Raw genomic sequence first — 16,127 nt, forward strand, 5'->3', positions numbered from 1 at the left:
ATTTCTCCCAAGCAAGTCACAACTCTCCTAGTGACACTATTTATGGCATCAGCTGCCAAGCTTGTGTCAGGCTAGATCATTGTAATTTATGCATTTTGTTTATTTGGTTTGAACCACTTAAGGAATCAATTAAGTAAAAAATTAGCCCCTTCAAATAAATGTGTTAAAGATTAAAAGTACACTATTAAATTTAAATGTACTTCTGCATGATACTGCTTGCCTTTCTTTACATTTACAAGTCAATGAAAAAGAATTTTTGTTACTGAGTTTAAATAATTCCATAGCTTATTAATGTGTATTAAATAGTGCAAGGGTGTCTGAAATGTGAAAATGGGGTTTTTTTTTGTTGAATTAAAAACTCAGCGACATATGTTAAAAGAAACAAACAAAAAATCATTTGTGTCCATGCATCTGTTATAGAAATATGTTTCCTTTAATGGAGAGAAATGCCTACTATTATTACTTATCTAAAAAGTCAATCTTTTTTTAAATTAAGGAAGCAGGGCTTGTGAACAGGAAAGACATAAAAGTCTTGGTATTTCATGAGCATTGGGTATATCAGTTTTCCTGCATGCTTCCATCTGAGTCACAGTTCAGGAAGTTGGTCACCTTAGCCATTTAGCCATTTTGCAAAGACACAGGTTAATTTAATTTTAAAAGAATACATTGTATGTTTGGTTTAAATTATGAGGCTGACATTCATATTTCAGTGACCTTGGAGAATTTATACAGGTACTTTACAAATTCCAAAGTGACATTTATTGATTTTTTAAAAAGCTTAATGGAAGAGAATTTAAAGGCTTAATCATTTCAAATGGTAAAAATCAAAATTGCCAACTAATTTTTATGAGGTCATTGTTATAATTATATTAGCTTAAGATTCAATCAGAACGATAAGAGTATCCTTTGACTACTTGTCTAGATGTATAGCTAGTAATGACCTCTTTACATAGACCAAAAGATTTGGATCAATGAGGGATTAGATATGTGACTATGGCGATGTAGCCAACAATAGATAGAGCATTACAAAATTTCACTCTAACTTTTTAAGAGTTTCATTTGGACTTTGCAATTATGCCTGTAACAATGTGTTAATATTAGAAATAACTATCAGTTTACTTTGAAATATCTTTTTATCACAAATAAAACACAAATATAGGAAAAATACCTAAATCAAATGTTTGGCTTAATTACTTATTACAACACGACTACTACTCAGGTCAAGTAATAAATCTTTACCAGAAAATTGAAAAGTCTGTTCATTGTGAGGTCCCAGTCATGACTTCTACCCCTTCCCACAATAACTTGTCTAACTTTTATAGTAATCAACTCCTTACATTTTAATAGCAGCTTTGTCACCCAAATATGCATCCCTTTACACTATTGTTAACCTTGCCAACTTTTTAAATTAGTTGTGTCTCTTTTAATCTATAGGTTATTCCTAATTTCTTGGGATTTCTTAATTTATTTTTTTATAATTTATCTGTTAAAGAACCCTGATCCTTGACCTGTAGAGTTTTCCACAGCTCAAATTTTGCTAAATTCATATTCTGGGTGTAATTCAACATACCCTTTAATTCTTAATAGTTTCCTGAAGATTATCCAGAAACTGGATAAAGCTACTCTTCGGCACAATGAAAGGAGACACATAATATCTTTTTGTTTCTTATTTTATCAACTCAGCAGCCATTGATGCTTAATGCCAATACCCATTTATTCATTGTTAGTTGTCATGATATTTAAATTCTATGAATTCTTTTACATTTATTTGTTAGAATACTTTTGTTAAGAAACACTTTTCTTCATTTATTATTGGCTTAACCAGGAATTTAGTTCTCATAAGGAAGGCGGGATAAATACCAGGGTTTGAAAAGCAGAAATTAATAAAAAACAATTTTGCCCTCCAATAACTTAGAGTTCAATTGGAAAGAGAGCAAGTAACCAGTGATTATAATAGAGTGCGATATATATTTTGAGAAGGATGTGCACAGTATCAGAGGAGCACATAAAGACATGAGTGACTGGGACAGGCAGGAGGCAGGAAACCAATGAGTGATTGGATCAGTAGATATATACATTTATTTACAAAATGATAACACTTCACTTTCCAGTTGTGTAACTCTTTGAATTTTTAGTACTCTCTTACATTCACAATCTCAGATGAAATACAACCTTGTAGTTCTGTTGTCTACTTCCTATACAAGGGAACTCAACATCAGATGAAAGTTGTGACTCTTCAAGATCTTATGGCTGATAATTTGCTGTGTTGGCACGTTCAAACATTTTAGGAAGAATTAATGAACACTACTTTTTGTACACAATAATAGTGAAACAGTACTAATAATTGACATGTTAAATTAATCAATACACAGCAGAGAAGACACACATGACTAGTACAATAAATATTTCAAGGCTGAATGGATTTTTCTAAAGGCAATGATATACAATCTAATTTTTAAGTGAATGCAGTTCAAAATATTCACACTAGCCATACATTCTTACAGCCCTGCCTTCTCATCCGTCCCTTCTCTTGTTCAACATCCACTGATGAAAATTTCCACTCCCAGACAGGGAGCCTTCTATTACTGGCTTTACTCTCCCATTTTTTGTACATGGGATTCAAGAAAAGGAAGGAATTAAGTACCTTTGGTTTTGGCAACTGAATAACTATGTTTCAGAAAATAACAAGGAACATTAAAATGTCTTAAATCATTAAAAGTTTGATGTTATTAATAATTGTCAATCCCATAATTGCTCCTGCCCTTTTTCATTCTTATAAGGTAAGTCTTTCAGGTGAGGGCATTACCAGTAAAGGAACTACTTAGTTTAACATGAAAAAGAAACTTGGAAGAAAAATGTAAATTGTTTTTACTTTATTTATTTTAAATTTATTTATTTTTAATTTATTGGGATGACATGGTTCACCAATCCATACAGGTTTCAAGTATACAAATCAATATAACACCATCTACACACTGCATTGTGCACCTTCTGTCCTTTCATTTTAATTTAAAAGTTATTTACGTACTTAGGGATTGACTATTATTCGTCCTTTTTTAAGTGACAGATTTAGCTTCTGATCATCCCTATGTTGCTACTTCCTGAGAGTGACATAACTTGCAACATTAGTAGAACTTATAGGCAGACAGAGTGAATCATAACTTTTTAATCTTAAAATGCTGCTGCCTCATAGCCCTTAGCAATGCTAAAGCCATCCGTTATCTTCTCTCCTGGATAAAAATGTCATTTTCAGAGAAAGAGGGTCTACAGTGATGCTATATTTGTTCATAAGATTGTGGGCAAATTTTTAGAAAAAAAAATTAACTTTATACAAAAAGACAATTGGGGGCAATTAGAAACAATATCTGTTCATATGTGTAAATCTGAAAACAAGCATAACCATTTATTGACTACATCAATTATTTAAAAGATTTCTGAGCTTTCCAAAAATTTCTGAGTTTCTGACTATGGAATTCAGTTTTTTACTAATTGGAACTAGATCACTGCCTATTCTCTTGGACGTTGTTTTTGCCAGAGTTTGGAAAGCTGAACTTCAATCCTTTATCATCTGTCACAAATTCAGTAGCCCTGTGTAATAATGCAATTAAAAAACACAACACATAACCATCATATTAGCAGCTAGATTACAGAAAATTATAGTATAAAATTAGGAAATGACTCATGATATTAATATCTCTATACCCAGAAATATAGTACACATTTTAGTGCATAGTGTAATCAGTGCTCTTCATTGTAATACTTATGGTTTCCTATATTCGCTCTGTTGTGTCTGGGCCCTTGCACAAAATTTTCCTTCTGCCTGATATGAGTCCACCTCCCTTTCAGCTTCTTAGTCTAGCTAATTGATGAAGTCTTGTGACTAAACTTAAAAATAGTTTCCCAAACTTTTAATCCCTCCACTTTGTCTTCATCATAGGTACCCAGTGGCTACAACAGTTCCCAGCACATATGAGCTGCTAACACCTGCTTGTTAAATACACAAAAGGCTAGGTGCCTTTTCTTCTTCTTTTTTTTTTCCACATAGCACCCTGGGCTTACCTCTGCCAAGTAGCTTTAGCTCTGTATTCTAATAACTTATGTATTTGTTTTCTCAAAATAAACTTTACATGCTAGTGCTTAGTTCTTATTCACCAGTTTGTCTCCACGCAAGTACAGCATGTGGCACCCCATAGGTGCCTGATAAATACTGGTGGAAGAAGTAGTGGGTAAAGTTTTATGGGTCCTTTGGGTTCAGAAATGTCCTGGCCATTCATATCGAGTTCCCATTCTTCTAGGGGTCTGAATACTGCAGGTACTTCTTAAGAAGGTACTCTCTGTGTTAGGATAATTGTTTAGTTTTATTTGGGAAAAGAAAAGTGAGGTGAGACATCATTCTGGTATTTATTTTGAAAAAAAAAAAAAGCGTGATGAAAGATCATTCTGAAGATATCTTTGGAAGGAAATGAATACCAGAAATCTTAAACATAACATGTTTGTGAATAAATGTACTCTGCATGCAAATGAATTTTTATGCATTTTGTCTAAGGATTAGTAAAAGATGAATAAAATAAACCTACTGATTGAAAGAAGAGAAGCATGGTATACTGTAAATTGGCAACAGAGTCAGGAAGGGGTGGGTCTAGTCCTACTTCTGTCTCTGGGATACCTTATTTCACTGAGGATGTTTCTTTAACTGCAAAATAACTAAGGGGTGACAGGAGCCTTTGCCCCTGACAGCCATGATCCCATGTCATATGTTAAGCAGTAATCTTATCAGCCTTTTTTTTTCTTTCTCTGAATTTATAGTATATTTTGTAATTCACATTTAAAACATTTTAATCTCAACTGTGGTTATATTTAGATTCATGATAAGTGAAACCACATTTCAGGAAATACCTTTTCTTGCTTTTTTTTTTTTTAAGGCATAGTTTCCATGTATTCTGCTCTTTCCCTCTTCACATGCCCCTTCTGCCTCCCTTGTATCCCTTTTCTTTTCTTTGTTTTTCAAGGGAAATTGCATTTGGATATTTTTGATTCATTTTCAGGTGATCACTAAAATATTATGTTGTTAGAATGACTTGTTATTTACAATGCCAGTTCTTTTAAGCCAGGAAAAGGATGACTGAAGTTGATAGCTTTGTGTTTTGGAAAGGATTTTATTTCACTAATGCCCCCAGCCAGGGAGAGGAAGGGTCAGCATTTCAGCAGTGCCCTGTTGGAAATGGAGAACCTGAGGCAGATACATTGAATCAAGCCTCCCCGTAGGGGCCCTCTCTTCCTACCCTAACACCTAGCCATCTTGATGCCTTGCTCTTGGCTCTGTGCACCTGGCCCTGTGCCACATTTGTAACCCTCTCTGCAGAGTGTTTGTGTCTCTGTTTTCCTCCTACAGTCTTTTTTACTCCATACGCCTCATTCATCAGTGCCATCCATGGCAGGGACTTGTGAACGGCAGTCACAGACGAACTTCAGTTCTGTGTGGCCTTTGAAACAAATAGTGTTGTGTGAGTTTTCTATGGGGTCGATTTGCAAAGGACCTTGTGGGAAGGAACAAGCCTGAGAAGAAGCTTCACAGGATACCTAGTGCATCAGTTGCATTTGGTCATCCAGAAAACCTTCCATCCTCACCAGGTCCTAGCGTAAGGCGCAAGAGTGCAGACAAATGGGGAAACCGCTGCCCTCCAGCTCCGAGGAAACAAGTCACCGTCTTTGGGGCGCACCAGGGCCCGCTCTGTGGCATCCCACCATTTGCCTTCAGCTGTTCAGAGGCCGGTCATCCAGGCTGCAGACATGGACCCCTCTGGAAAGCAGATCTGTAACAACAAGCAGTTTGTCATCTCATCTCTAGCCCTTAGCCACCCAGGCAAAGGGTGAGGGATTATTAGAACACAAAGGACTAGTCTATTACACAGAAGAGCCAAAATGGAAGAGCTCATAGCATTCCTTCAAGACTAGTGTGGTCCACACAAGGGATCATGAAGCAAGTACAACCATAGAAAGCATTTTGTCTAAAGTAGATTTCCAGCCTTCTCTAGATGCTTTGAGTTAAATTCCTCAGTTAGAGAGATTTATATGGATTTGATTTTTCCTAATAGTTTATCTTTTACTTTAAATAAATATAAGTATCTTACCTCTTTCATTAACTTATCCATTGAACCTCCTACAAGCTTAGAACATTTGGAAACATCGAAGCTGCAAACTATTAAATTTTTGCTATTAGAAACTATGTTTTAGGGAAAAAAATGTTTCCATATCTAAGTTTTTAGAAATACCAACACTTGATGTCTAGCTTAATTTTTGTTTTGAAACAAACATGCTTTTTTTAACACCCTGAAAGTGTTTTCTGATATACATCCCTTTTTTTTAACTAAAGTAAATTTAATTTATTATGTTTTCAGATTTTTATTTCAACAAGGTAAAAGAGGGTTGAGTGGAATCCAGTCCCAGAAATACCCTGCCTAGCTCCTTGACTTTAAACCCTTCACTCAGCACATCTTGGCATTCTTCAATTTATGGATTAAATTGGCCTGAGGATGTCTTACTTCAAGTCGTGGTGAAAACCATTCAAACGAGATAAAATATGTGAAAGTTGTTAAAAAGTTAAAAAGGAGGGTCCTTGAAGAGTTAGAAACAAATGTAAGCTTATTCATACTTATTTAGCTGTCTTCTAAACACATATGGTATCTTAGAATTTATCATTTCATGGTATCCCCAGAATTTATTTACAAATGTCTCTGGCACGTAGAATAAAAAGATAATTTATCCAAACTAACAGGTTGTTTGACAATTTCGATCACCAGTGTTTGGATGAGTTTGCAATATGTGTTTAATTTGTTTTAAATTTTAGCGATTTAAATCTCAGTGATTACTAGTATTCAATGAAGTGCTAGTAAAAGATACAAATAAAGGAGAATTAACTAATAACATACAAGTAAGGTGAGAAAGACTTTATATAAACATTTGGGTAAAGGCAGGTTAATGACTTGTACTCTTTCCCTAAAATATTCTTAGGTCCATGTAATAGAGCCTCACACATATTTATAGAATACAGAATGAGTGACCTTTTTCTTAATCTTATTGTAAAAGCACATTTACAAAATTAAGAACAAAATTTTATATAACTCATTTAGCATACTATCTTAAGATTTAATTACCTACTCTAAGTGGTTATATGTTCACATGACCTCTAATTACTTAAAAGATATACTGTTGCCTTGAAATATATTATCTTCTTCATGGTAAGAAGTTGTGAATCTGATGATCCCACAAGCATCAACTGAGATGCTGAAGAAGGAGTCGAGATTTGGTGATGCTCCCTAGGTTTTACTCTTCTCCATGACTCTCTTCTTTTATTCTTTCTTCTCCTTCTCCTGACTTTGTCATCCTCTCTTCCTCTTTGTCTCTAGGGAGAAGCCCCCAGTGGAGGACAGTCATTGAAAAACTACATGGAAGAAGTGAGTTTTAAGGTGGCCTTGTAACATGGTCTAAAAACAGTCTATCAACTAGGATGAAACCCTCACATAAGCTTTCTCCATCTGCCTATAGGGTTTCCAGTCTATGCCCATTTACTGGTCATGCCCACGGAAACAGGATAACAAATACTGTTATCAGAATGGCTTTTGTTACTCATTGTTAGGGAGGTACTGTATATCGATTCATCCTGAAAATGAGGGTAAAACTGTATAAACCCAGTATTGTCATATGTTTTCACTCATATATATTTGCTGATACTCTAGTAAATGAGAAACATGTGTTTTTAATTGGCCAGACCCCCCAAAGTAAGACATGATCATTGCTCTTATGACAAGAACAGTCTATACCAAATTTGCATTCATTCATGTGACAAATGCTTATCAAGGCTATTCTTTGTGTAAGCTAGTAAGCTAAGTGCTGTCTTAACAATTAGAATGTATGGTAGATTTTTGTTGAAAAACCATTTAGACTTCTTGATTTATTGGGAGATATCCAAGGGAGCTCTCTGTCACATGATGTGTCCTTGGGCTGTCAGCAAATGGTATTTGAGAACTTTTGGGTAAACCAGTGCATAGAATCCATAAAACGTGGTCTAAAACCAATCCACAGTGGTCAGTAAATTAACCATTTGAGTCTGTTGCAGGTGAAGGAAGCTAGGAGACAGTTTGGTGATGATGTCATAAAAGTACCAACTTTTTAAGTGTCTTATTCTAATTTTGTAATTCTCATCCACAAGAAGGTGCTTATCTCCTCCATCATTATGAATGTGCGATCTAAATGTACATGGCATATGCAATGGTAAATGCTTAATGTGACAAAAAGGCTAACAACCTGTACCTGTTCAGTGTGGTCCTCTGACAAACTAGCAACATCATCATCACCTGGGGGACTGCAAAAATTGCAAAATCTCAGGACTCACACAAGATCCAAACAATCAAAATCTGCAATCTAACAAGATCCCCATGTGATTCGTAAATACCCTTAAGTTTGTGGGCATAGCCCGAAAGTGTTCTTTCCAGGGTTGTTTCTAGAGAAGAACTGCATACATCATAGAAAAAAACCCCAATTTTATATAATATAGGTAAAGGAAACTTTTATTGATGAATTTATGATTTTTGTTTATTCATCTACTCCAAGTAATACTATTTTTGGTTGATTGGAGATACAAAATCTCTGTAGCTTATTTGATTTATTACTGACTTTCAGTTTGAATTTACAAGTGTGTGAATTGCCCAAGATAAACTTCACCTTTCTTGGGGTTTATTTCACATAGTATTTTTAGCTAATATTGGTTGCTATTTTAGCTTTTAGCTCTTTTTAAAATCAATAAATGATTAACCTTTACAGTAAAACTGTTCGATCTTGATTAGTACACTATTGACTTAATAGTGTTTTTATTCTGACATAAATTCATTTATTTTTAGGAAATATATTCAAACTCTTTATTGCGAACAAGTTAAAAACATGAGCCAAAAATGAATAGTTTTTGTTTTTTCTCACTTATGTTCTTATTTCACTTTTGCCCTCTTTCTTCAAAGTCCTAGAATCAGCAAACAAGAAGGAACAGTATTTATATATGTTAGAAGCATTAAAGTTAAAACTGAGCTAGCAAACATTTGCTTTTATTTAGTATACAGTAAAAATCAAATAAACCGTAGTGTTTACATTTTTAATATATTTAACATTTCTTGCTAAAGTTTGAACAACTCTTTGCAGATCAAAGTCTCTTTTTTTATTTATTTAGTCTTATAATTAGACAGAATCATAACCACATGAAGTTAGACAATTCTGTTTAAACCTAACTCAAAACTAAAGACACAATACGGTCTCCTGGAAAAGTAAATGGAATTTCTAGTCTATATTTTCTGTTGCTTAATATATTTTCCAGAATAAAGTTTGTAATTTTAACCAAATAAAAACACAAAATATTTTATAATAATCTAGTTTTTCTAATCCTCAAAATGGTTCTGAAGTAAAAAAGAACAGCATAAAAAGAGGGACAAATTATGGTGATGGAAAATGATTAGACTTTGGATGATAAGCACACAACACGAACAACAGTTCAAATGCTATAGAAATGTTTACCTAAAACTTGAATACTCTTATTATATTGACCAGTGTCACTCCATTAATTTAATTTTTTCTTATTTTTTAAATGAGTACTTATTTTTAAAAATTTTATGTATTGATTTTTAGATAGAGGTGGGAGAGAGAGAGAGAGAGAGAGAGAGAGAGAGAGAGAGAGAAGCGGGAAGCATCAACTCATAATAGTTCTTCCCCGTATGTGCCTTGACTGGGCAAGCCCAGGGTTTTGAACCGGTGACCTCAGCATTCCAGGTTGACGGTGCTTTATCCATTGCACCACCACAGGTCAGGCAAATTTAATTAAAAAAAAAAAAGAATGGCATAGTCTTTACTTGTATGGTACTTAATAACTCAAGGGAGAAATAATAATTTCACATAGCACTAATTTTAGTGTTTGGAATCATATCAGCCTTCCTTCGTTATATATACAATTTAAATTATATATAGTAAATTAAATTAAATTATATATAAAATATATATGTTGGTCAAATAAGTTTTTAAATATGATATATTTTTGCTCGCTTATAGTTTGTATTGTGTGTGGGGGACAGGCTGTAAGCAGGCCGGGTTGTTATAGCCTGAGGCTTAGTTTTAAATCTAAACTTCTCCCCACACCCTTGCCTGATTGCATGATGTGAGGTGGTGCACTCTCATGAGGAATCCCATTATGCCTCAGATAAGTGACTTTGTATCAGAGACTTCCCTATTTGTATATTGGATTAAAGGTTTTGATTTCTACACAATAGAATAAGGGCTTGCTCTCTTGGTTCCTGAGATTAACATTAGAGAGGAGAGCAGAGAAAGGCCACGTGGAAGAGGTCAGGAGAAGCAGCCAAGATGGCGAAATGCTGAAAGAAAAGCCAGTTTGTGCAGAGTTTGTGCAGAGAGAAGGAGATGGGGAATGTTGGGCAGATAAAATATATTATGCTCACTTTGTTAAAGATGCCACTGCCCACATGGAAGCCCGTTGCCCAGGTGATATTAATTGTGTTGGGGTGGGCTGTGGGCAGGCAGGATCCTTGTTGCCTGGGGCTTGGTTTTAGGACTAAGCTTTTCTCATTCTTTTTGATGTGAGGTGGTGCAATCCCATCATGCCTCAGATAAGTGACTTTGTGTTAGAGACTCCCCTATTTTGTATATTGGATTAAAGGTTTTGATTTCTACACTATAAAATGGGGCAGAACAGGAGCTTGTGTTCTCGGTTCCTGAGATTAGCATTAGAGAGCAGAGCAGAGAAAAGCCATGTGGAAGAGGCCAGGAGAAGCAGCCAAGATGGTGGAGTGCTGAGTGAGAAGCCAGTTTGTGCAGAGTTTGTGCAGGGAGAAGGAAGGAGATGGGGAACAGAGGTGGCCATGGCTACTGGCTTTACAATATATTATCCAATATATAATTTAAAAGAAATTATCAAAATCAATTTTACTTCCAAAGCTTGATATACCTTTTGTTAAGAATTTAGTCTATTTAAAATAGCATAGTTCCTAGATAATAATGGGAAGCAGCAGAGTATACTAGTTAAAAATCTCCTAATTATTGGAGAAATGTATTGATTTAAATATGTATAAATCAAGTAAGTATTGTGAGCTTAAATGGTTGAGAAGCTATGGAGAACTAAAGACTGAAGTGAGTGATTTTTAAAACTCTTCAAAGAACAACTTAGAGCAGTTCTTCACAACCTCAGAAAATGCTTGGTGAAGGCCGGAAGCAACACACCCGGGCGTGTGAACTAGCACAAGGTATCAAGTGGCAGCTTCACAGTCTCTAAGAGTGTCAGACAAGAAAGAAGCCTGGGTAAGCAGCAGACCTTTTTCAAATCTGTTTAGGTTGGTTTTGCCAGCTGTACCATCTGAATTGGAAAGGGGATCAATTCTATGCAACAAAATGTCTTAGAATCATTTCTCCTGCTAGTTTGGTCTTTTTATCCTTGTGTTGCATTCTGTAATTGTTAATGCAATACAGTTCCAATTACACTTTTAAAGGAGATTGCATGATATTATTCTCCTGTATAATAAGAGAAAATTTACTTTTTATCACATACAAGGATTTACTTTTTAAAAATTGAAGTAAGTATTTGTAAAGCCAGTATCCGGGGCTACCATCACAGCAGCCCGGCCTATGCAGGTTCGCATTGGATTCAGACAGTCGGCAAAGAAACAATGGAGCCTGTTGGGCAGATAAAATGTATTATGCTCACTTTGTTAAAGATGGAGGCCGTCGCCCAGGTGATATTAATGTGTGTTGAGAATCCTTGTAGCCTGGGGCTTGGTTTTGGGATTAAGCCTTTCCCACCCTTTTTGATGTAGGGCGGTACAATCCAATCATGCCTCAGAGAAGTGACTTTGTATTAGAGACTTCCCTATTTTGTATATTGGATTAAGAGTTTGGATTGCTACACTATAAAATGGGGACGAAGTGGGAGCTTGGGCTCTTGGTTCCTGAGATTAGCATGAGAGAGCAGAGAAAGTAGAGGCAGCAGCAGAAGGAGGCCACGTGGAGGAGGCCAGGAGAAGCAGCCAAGATGGTGGAGTGCTGAGTGAGATGCCAGTTTGTGCAGAGTTTGTATCTGGGATAAGGAAGGAGATGGGGAACTGAGGAGAATAAGGCTGGTGAGCTAGAAACCTTTGATTCTAGGAAACTCGGATAAATCAGTAGCTTTGTGAGCACTGAATGTGACTGGGTTTTGGAGCCCAGTGTATGTTTTTACTTGCCCGCCGGGTGCAAGCTAGAATTAGAGACTATGGCCCATCAGTTTGTGGCTCCGTTGTTTCTTTACCGACTGTCCGAATCCAATGAGAACCTGCATGGGCCGGGAGGCTGCTGTGATGGTGGTAGCCTTGGCCCTGGCCCTGGCTTCTGGCTTTACAGAGCCAAAAACTGGTGAGCCATAGTCTTTAATCCTAGCTTGCACCCAGCGGGCAAGTAAAAACACACACTGGGCTCCAAAACCCACTCACATTCAGTGCTCACAAAGCCACTGACTTATCTGAGTTTCCTAGAATCAAAGGGGTTTCTAGCTCACCAGCCTTATTCTCCTCAGTTCCCCATCTCCTTCCTTATCCCAGATACAAACTCTGCACAAACTGGCATCTCACTCAGCACTCCATCATCTTGGCTGCTTCTCCTGGCCACATGACCTCTTTCTGATCTCTGCTCTGCTCTCTCCTCTTAAGATAATCTCAGGAACCAAGAGCCAAACTCCCGTTCTGCCCCCACTTTATATTGTAGCTTCACAACCTTTAATCCAATATACAAAATAGGGAAGTCTCTAATACAAAGTCACTTCTCTGAGGCATGATTGGATTGTACCACCCCACATCAAAAAGGGTGGGAAAGGCTTAATCCCAAAACCAAGCTCCAGGCTACAATGATCCTGCCTGCCCACAGAGACACACATTAATATCACCTGGACAACGGCCTCCAGGTGGGCAGTGCCACTTTAACAAAGTGAGCATAATACATTTTATCTGCCCAACACTATTATTCAGTTATCATAGTTTTATTCCACTTAGGAAACTAGGAAAAAGGATTATTTTTTAAAGGAACTCTTATGTGTCATTGATATTCACTAAGAATTGATACATGTTTTTAAAAAATTATAATCATGGCTGTAAAGCCAGTTGCCGTGGCCACCATCATAGCCACCTGGCCCATGCAGGTTCGCATTAGATTCGGGCCGACGGTAAAGAAACAACAGAGACACGAACTGGTGGACCATTATCTTTAATCCTAGCTTGCACCTGGCGGGCAAGTAAAAACACACACACACTGGGCTCCAAAACCCACTCATTCAGCACTCACAAAGCTATTGACTTATCTGAGTTTCCTAGAATCAAAGGTTTCTAGCTCACTAGCCTCATTCTCGTTTGTTCCCCATCTCCTTCTCCCTGCACAAACTCTGCACTAACTGGCTTCTCTTTCAGCACTCTACCATCTTGGCTGCCTCTCCTCTCCTCCCTGTGGCCTTACTCTGTTCTCCAACCTGCTCTCTGCTCTAATGTTAATCTCAGGAACCAAGAGAGCAAGCTCCTGGTCTGCCCCACTTTATAGGGCAGAAATCAAAACCTTTAATCCAATATACAAAATAGGGAAGTCTCTGATACAAAGTCCACCCCACATCAAAAATGTGGGAAAGGCCTAGTACTAAAACCAAGCCCCAGGCTACAAGGATCCTGCCTGCCCACAACCTGCCCCCAACACACATTAATATAATTACACCCATTCCAAGCATAAGGGCAACTAATATCATCACCTGGGAGATGGGCTTCCATGTGGGCAACGCCACATGTAACAAAGTGTGCATAATATATTTTATCTGCCCAACAATGGTTCTCATACAGATATAATATGAATATAAATCAAAGGTTTATTCAACTTAGCCCTGAATGGGGAGCTCAGTTGGGTGGATCATCATCCATCCCTGTATGCAAAGGTTGCAGATTCGATCCCCAGTCAGGGCACATACAAGTCAACCAATGAATGAATAAATAAGTGGAATGACAAATTGATATTTTTCTTTCTATTTGTGTCTTTCTCTCCTTTTTTCTTTCTCTAAATAAATAAGAAGAAATTTTAAGAATGATTTCTTCAACTCACTTATTAATGAGGGAACCAGTAAGATGTTGCAACCAGTTCAAAGATTTCAACCCTCACATATATAAATCAGGAATGTTGAAATAAAGTTATAAATAAATGCAAAAACTCATAAAACTGATCAGTATTCACGGGCAATAATTAATTGCATTTAAATGGACACAATTTGCATTATATACTGACAAGAATTATTTGTACTATAAGTTTTTATAAATTTCATAGTTGTAAAATAGCTCAAAGTCAATGAATGACTCAGAAACTCCATCAAATCAGATAAATAGAAGAGTGTGCTAGAAAAATTGTTACCAGTTGTTGGGCAGATAAAATGTATTATGCTCACTTTGTTAAAGATGGCTTCGCTGCCCTTGTGAGGCCGTCGCCCAGGTGATATTAATGTGTGTTGAGAATCCTTGTAGCCTGGGGCTTGGTTTGGGGATTAAGCCTTTCCCACCCCTTTTGATGTGGGGTGGTACAATCCAATCATGCCTCAGAGAAGTGACTTTGTATTAGAGACTTCCCTATTTTGTATATTGGATTAGAGGTTGTGAAGCTACACTATAAAATGGGGATGGAGCGGGAGCTTGCTCTTGGTTCCTGGGATGATTAGCATGAGAGAGCGGAGGGAGCAGAGCAGAGAGCAGAAAGAGGCCATGTGGCCAGGAGAAGCAGCCAAGATTGCAGAGTAGAGTGAAAGGCCAGTTTGTGCAGTTTGACGCTGGAGAAGGAAGAAGATGGGGAACAGAGGTGAATAAGTCTGATGAGCTAGAAACCTTTGATTCTAGGAAACTCAGATAATTCAGTGGTTTTGTGAGCACTGAATGTGAGTGGGTTTTGAAGCCCAGTGTGTGTTTTACTTGCCCGCCGGATGCAAGCTAGAATTAAATACTATGGCCCACCAGTTTGTGGCTCCGTTGTTTCTTTACCGACTGTCCGAATCCAGTGTGAACCTGCATGGGCCGGGCTGCTGTGATGGTGGCCCTGGCCCTGCCTACTGGCTCTACACCAGTTCAAAGTTCATGTGCCTGATACTCTGAAAAGCCAAAACTCAAACATCACAGTTTGGAGTAAGGAAAGGTTTATTGATCGAGAAGGTGTCAATAGAGAAGATGGGAGTGCTAGCTGTTTCTCAAATTCATCTTAAGAAAGTACAGAGTTGAGACTTCTTTTATGTCAAGGGAAAATGGGAGGGGCTGTTTTTGTTAAAACTCAAGTCTCAAGCAGGATTTTTCTGATGATTAGCATATCTAAAGCAGAAGTCATTAGCCTGAAGGCCATCGGAACAACATAGGCTGGAGCAAGATGAAGTTGCAGAAACTGAACATTTTACTGTTACAAAATGACTTAGTTTTCTTTGACTGCATCCAACAGTGTTTCATTCATTTCCAAGCCTTTTACAACTTTATCCTACCATGTCTTTGGAGAGAAAAATATACTAAATGGAATGAGCTAGGAAATAAGATGGAGTACAATCCCAGTGCATAGTATAGTGTAGCAAATTTGTCAGATAAATTTATTTTAGCAGCTCAGGGTTATTTTGTAGTATTTTTCACAATGTACCATATTTTATCTAACGTTGTTATTGCTCCCTTTCTTTTCTTTCCCCCCGATCCTACCAGTTAAAACATATAGCTTTCCAAACTTATTATTTCTTCTTAGTAATTAATTGCCTTTTTTTAAACCTCATAAGAATAAGCTACAGAAGTATAAGCCATTAAAAAATTATGGAGTTCAGCCTGATGATACAGCACATTTCATTAACAAATACAAACTATTTTCCAAGCTTTATTCATTTAATTATGAGAATTATATATGGAGAATTTCATTTTAATGGGAGTAGAGTCTTCATTCTTTGTCAATATAAGCAATCTATTCAATCTATTTAATATACCTAGAGTGTAGTGTAAATTTTTTTTTGTTTTGTGTTGGGCAGATAAAATGTATTATGCTCACTTTGTTAAAAATGGCGCTGCCCACGTGAGGCC

The 16,127-nt window shown here is 36.8% G+C and overlaps 1 protein-coding gene across 1 annotated transcript in view; it reads left to right on the forward strand.

Moving 5' to 3' along the window:
- Nucleotides 1-16,127, forward strand: part of C3H8orf34 (chromosome 3 C8orf34 homolog) — a 401,548-nt gene that overhangs the window by 334,368 nt on the left and 51,053 nt on the right. Inside the window, 1 exon segment of the mRNA XM_066264685.1 lies at nucleotides 7,407-7,454. Coding sequence (XP_066120782.1) covers nucleotides 7,407-7,454 — 48 coding nt within the window.

The sequence above is a fragment of the Saccopteryx bilineata genome, chromosome 3 (genome assembly GCF_036850765.1).
Source record: "Saccopteryx bilineata isolate mSacBil1 chromosome 3, mSacBil1_pri_phased_curated, whole genome shotgun sequence".
Taxonomy (NCBI): Eukaryota; Metazoa; Chordata; class Mammalia; order Chiroptera; family Emballonuridae; genus Saccopteryx; species Saccopteryx bilineata.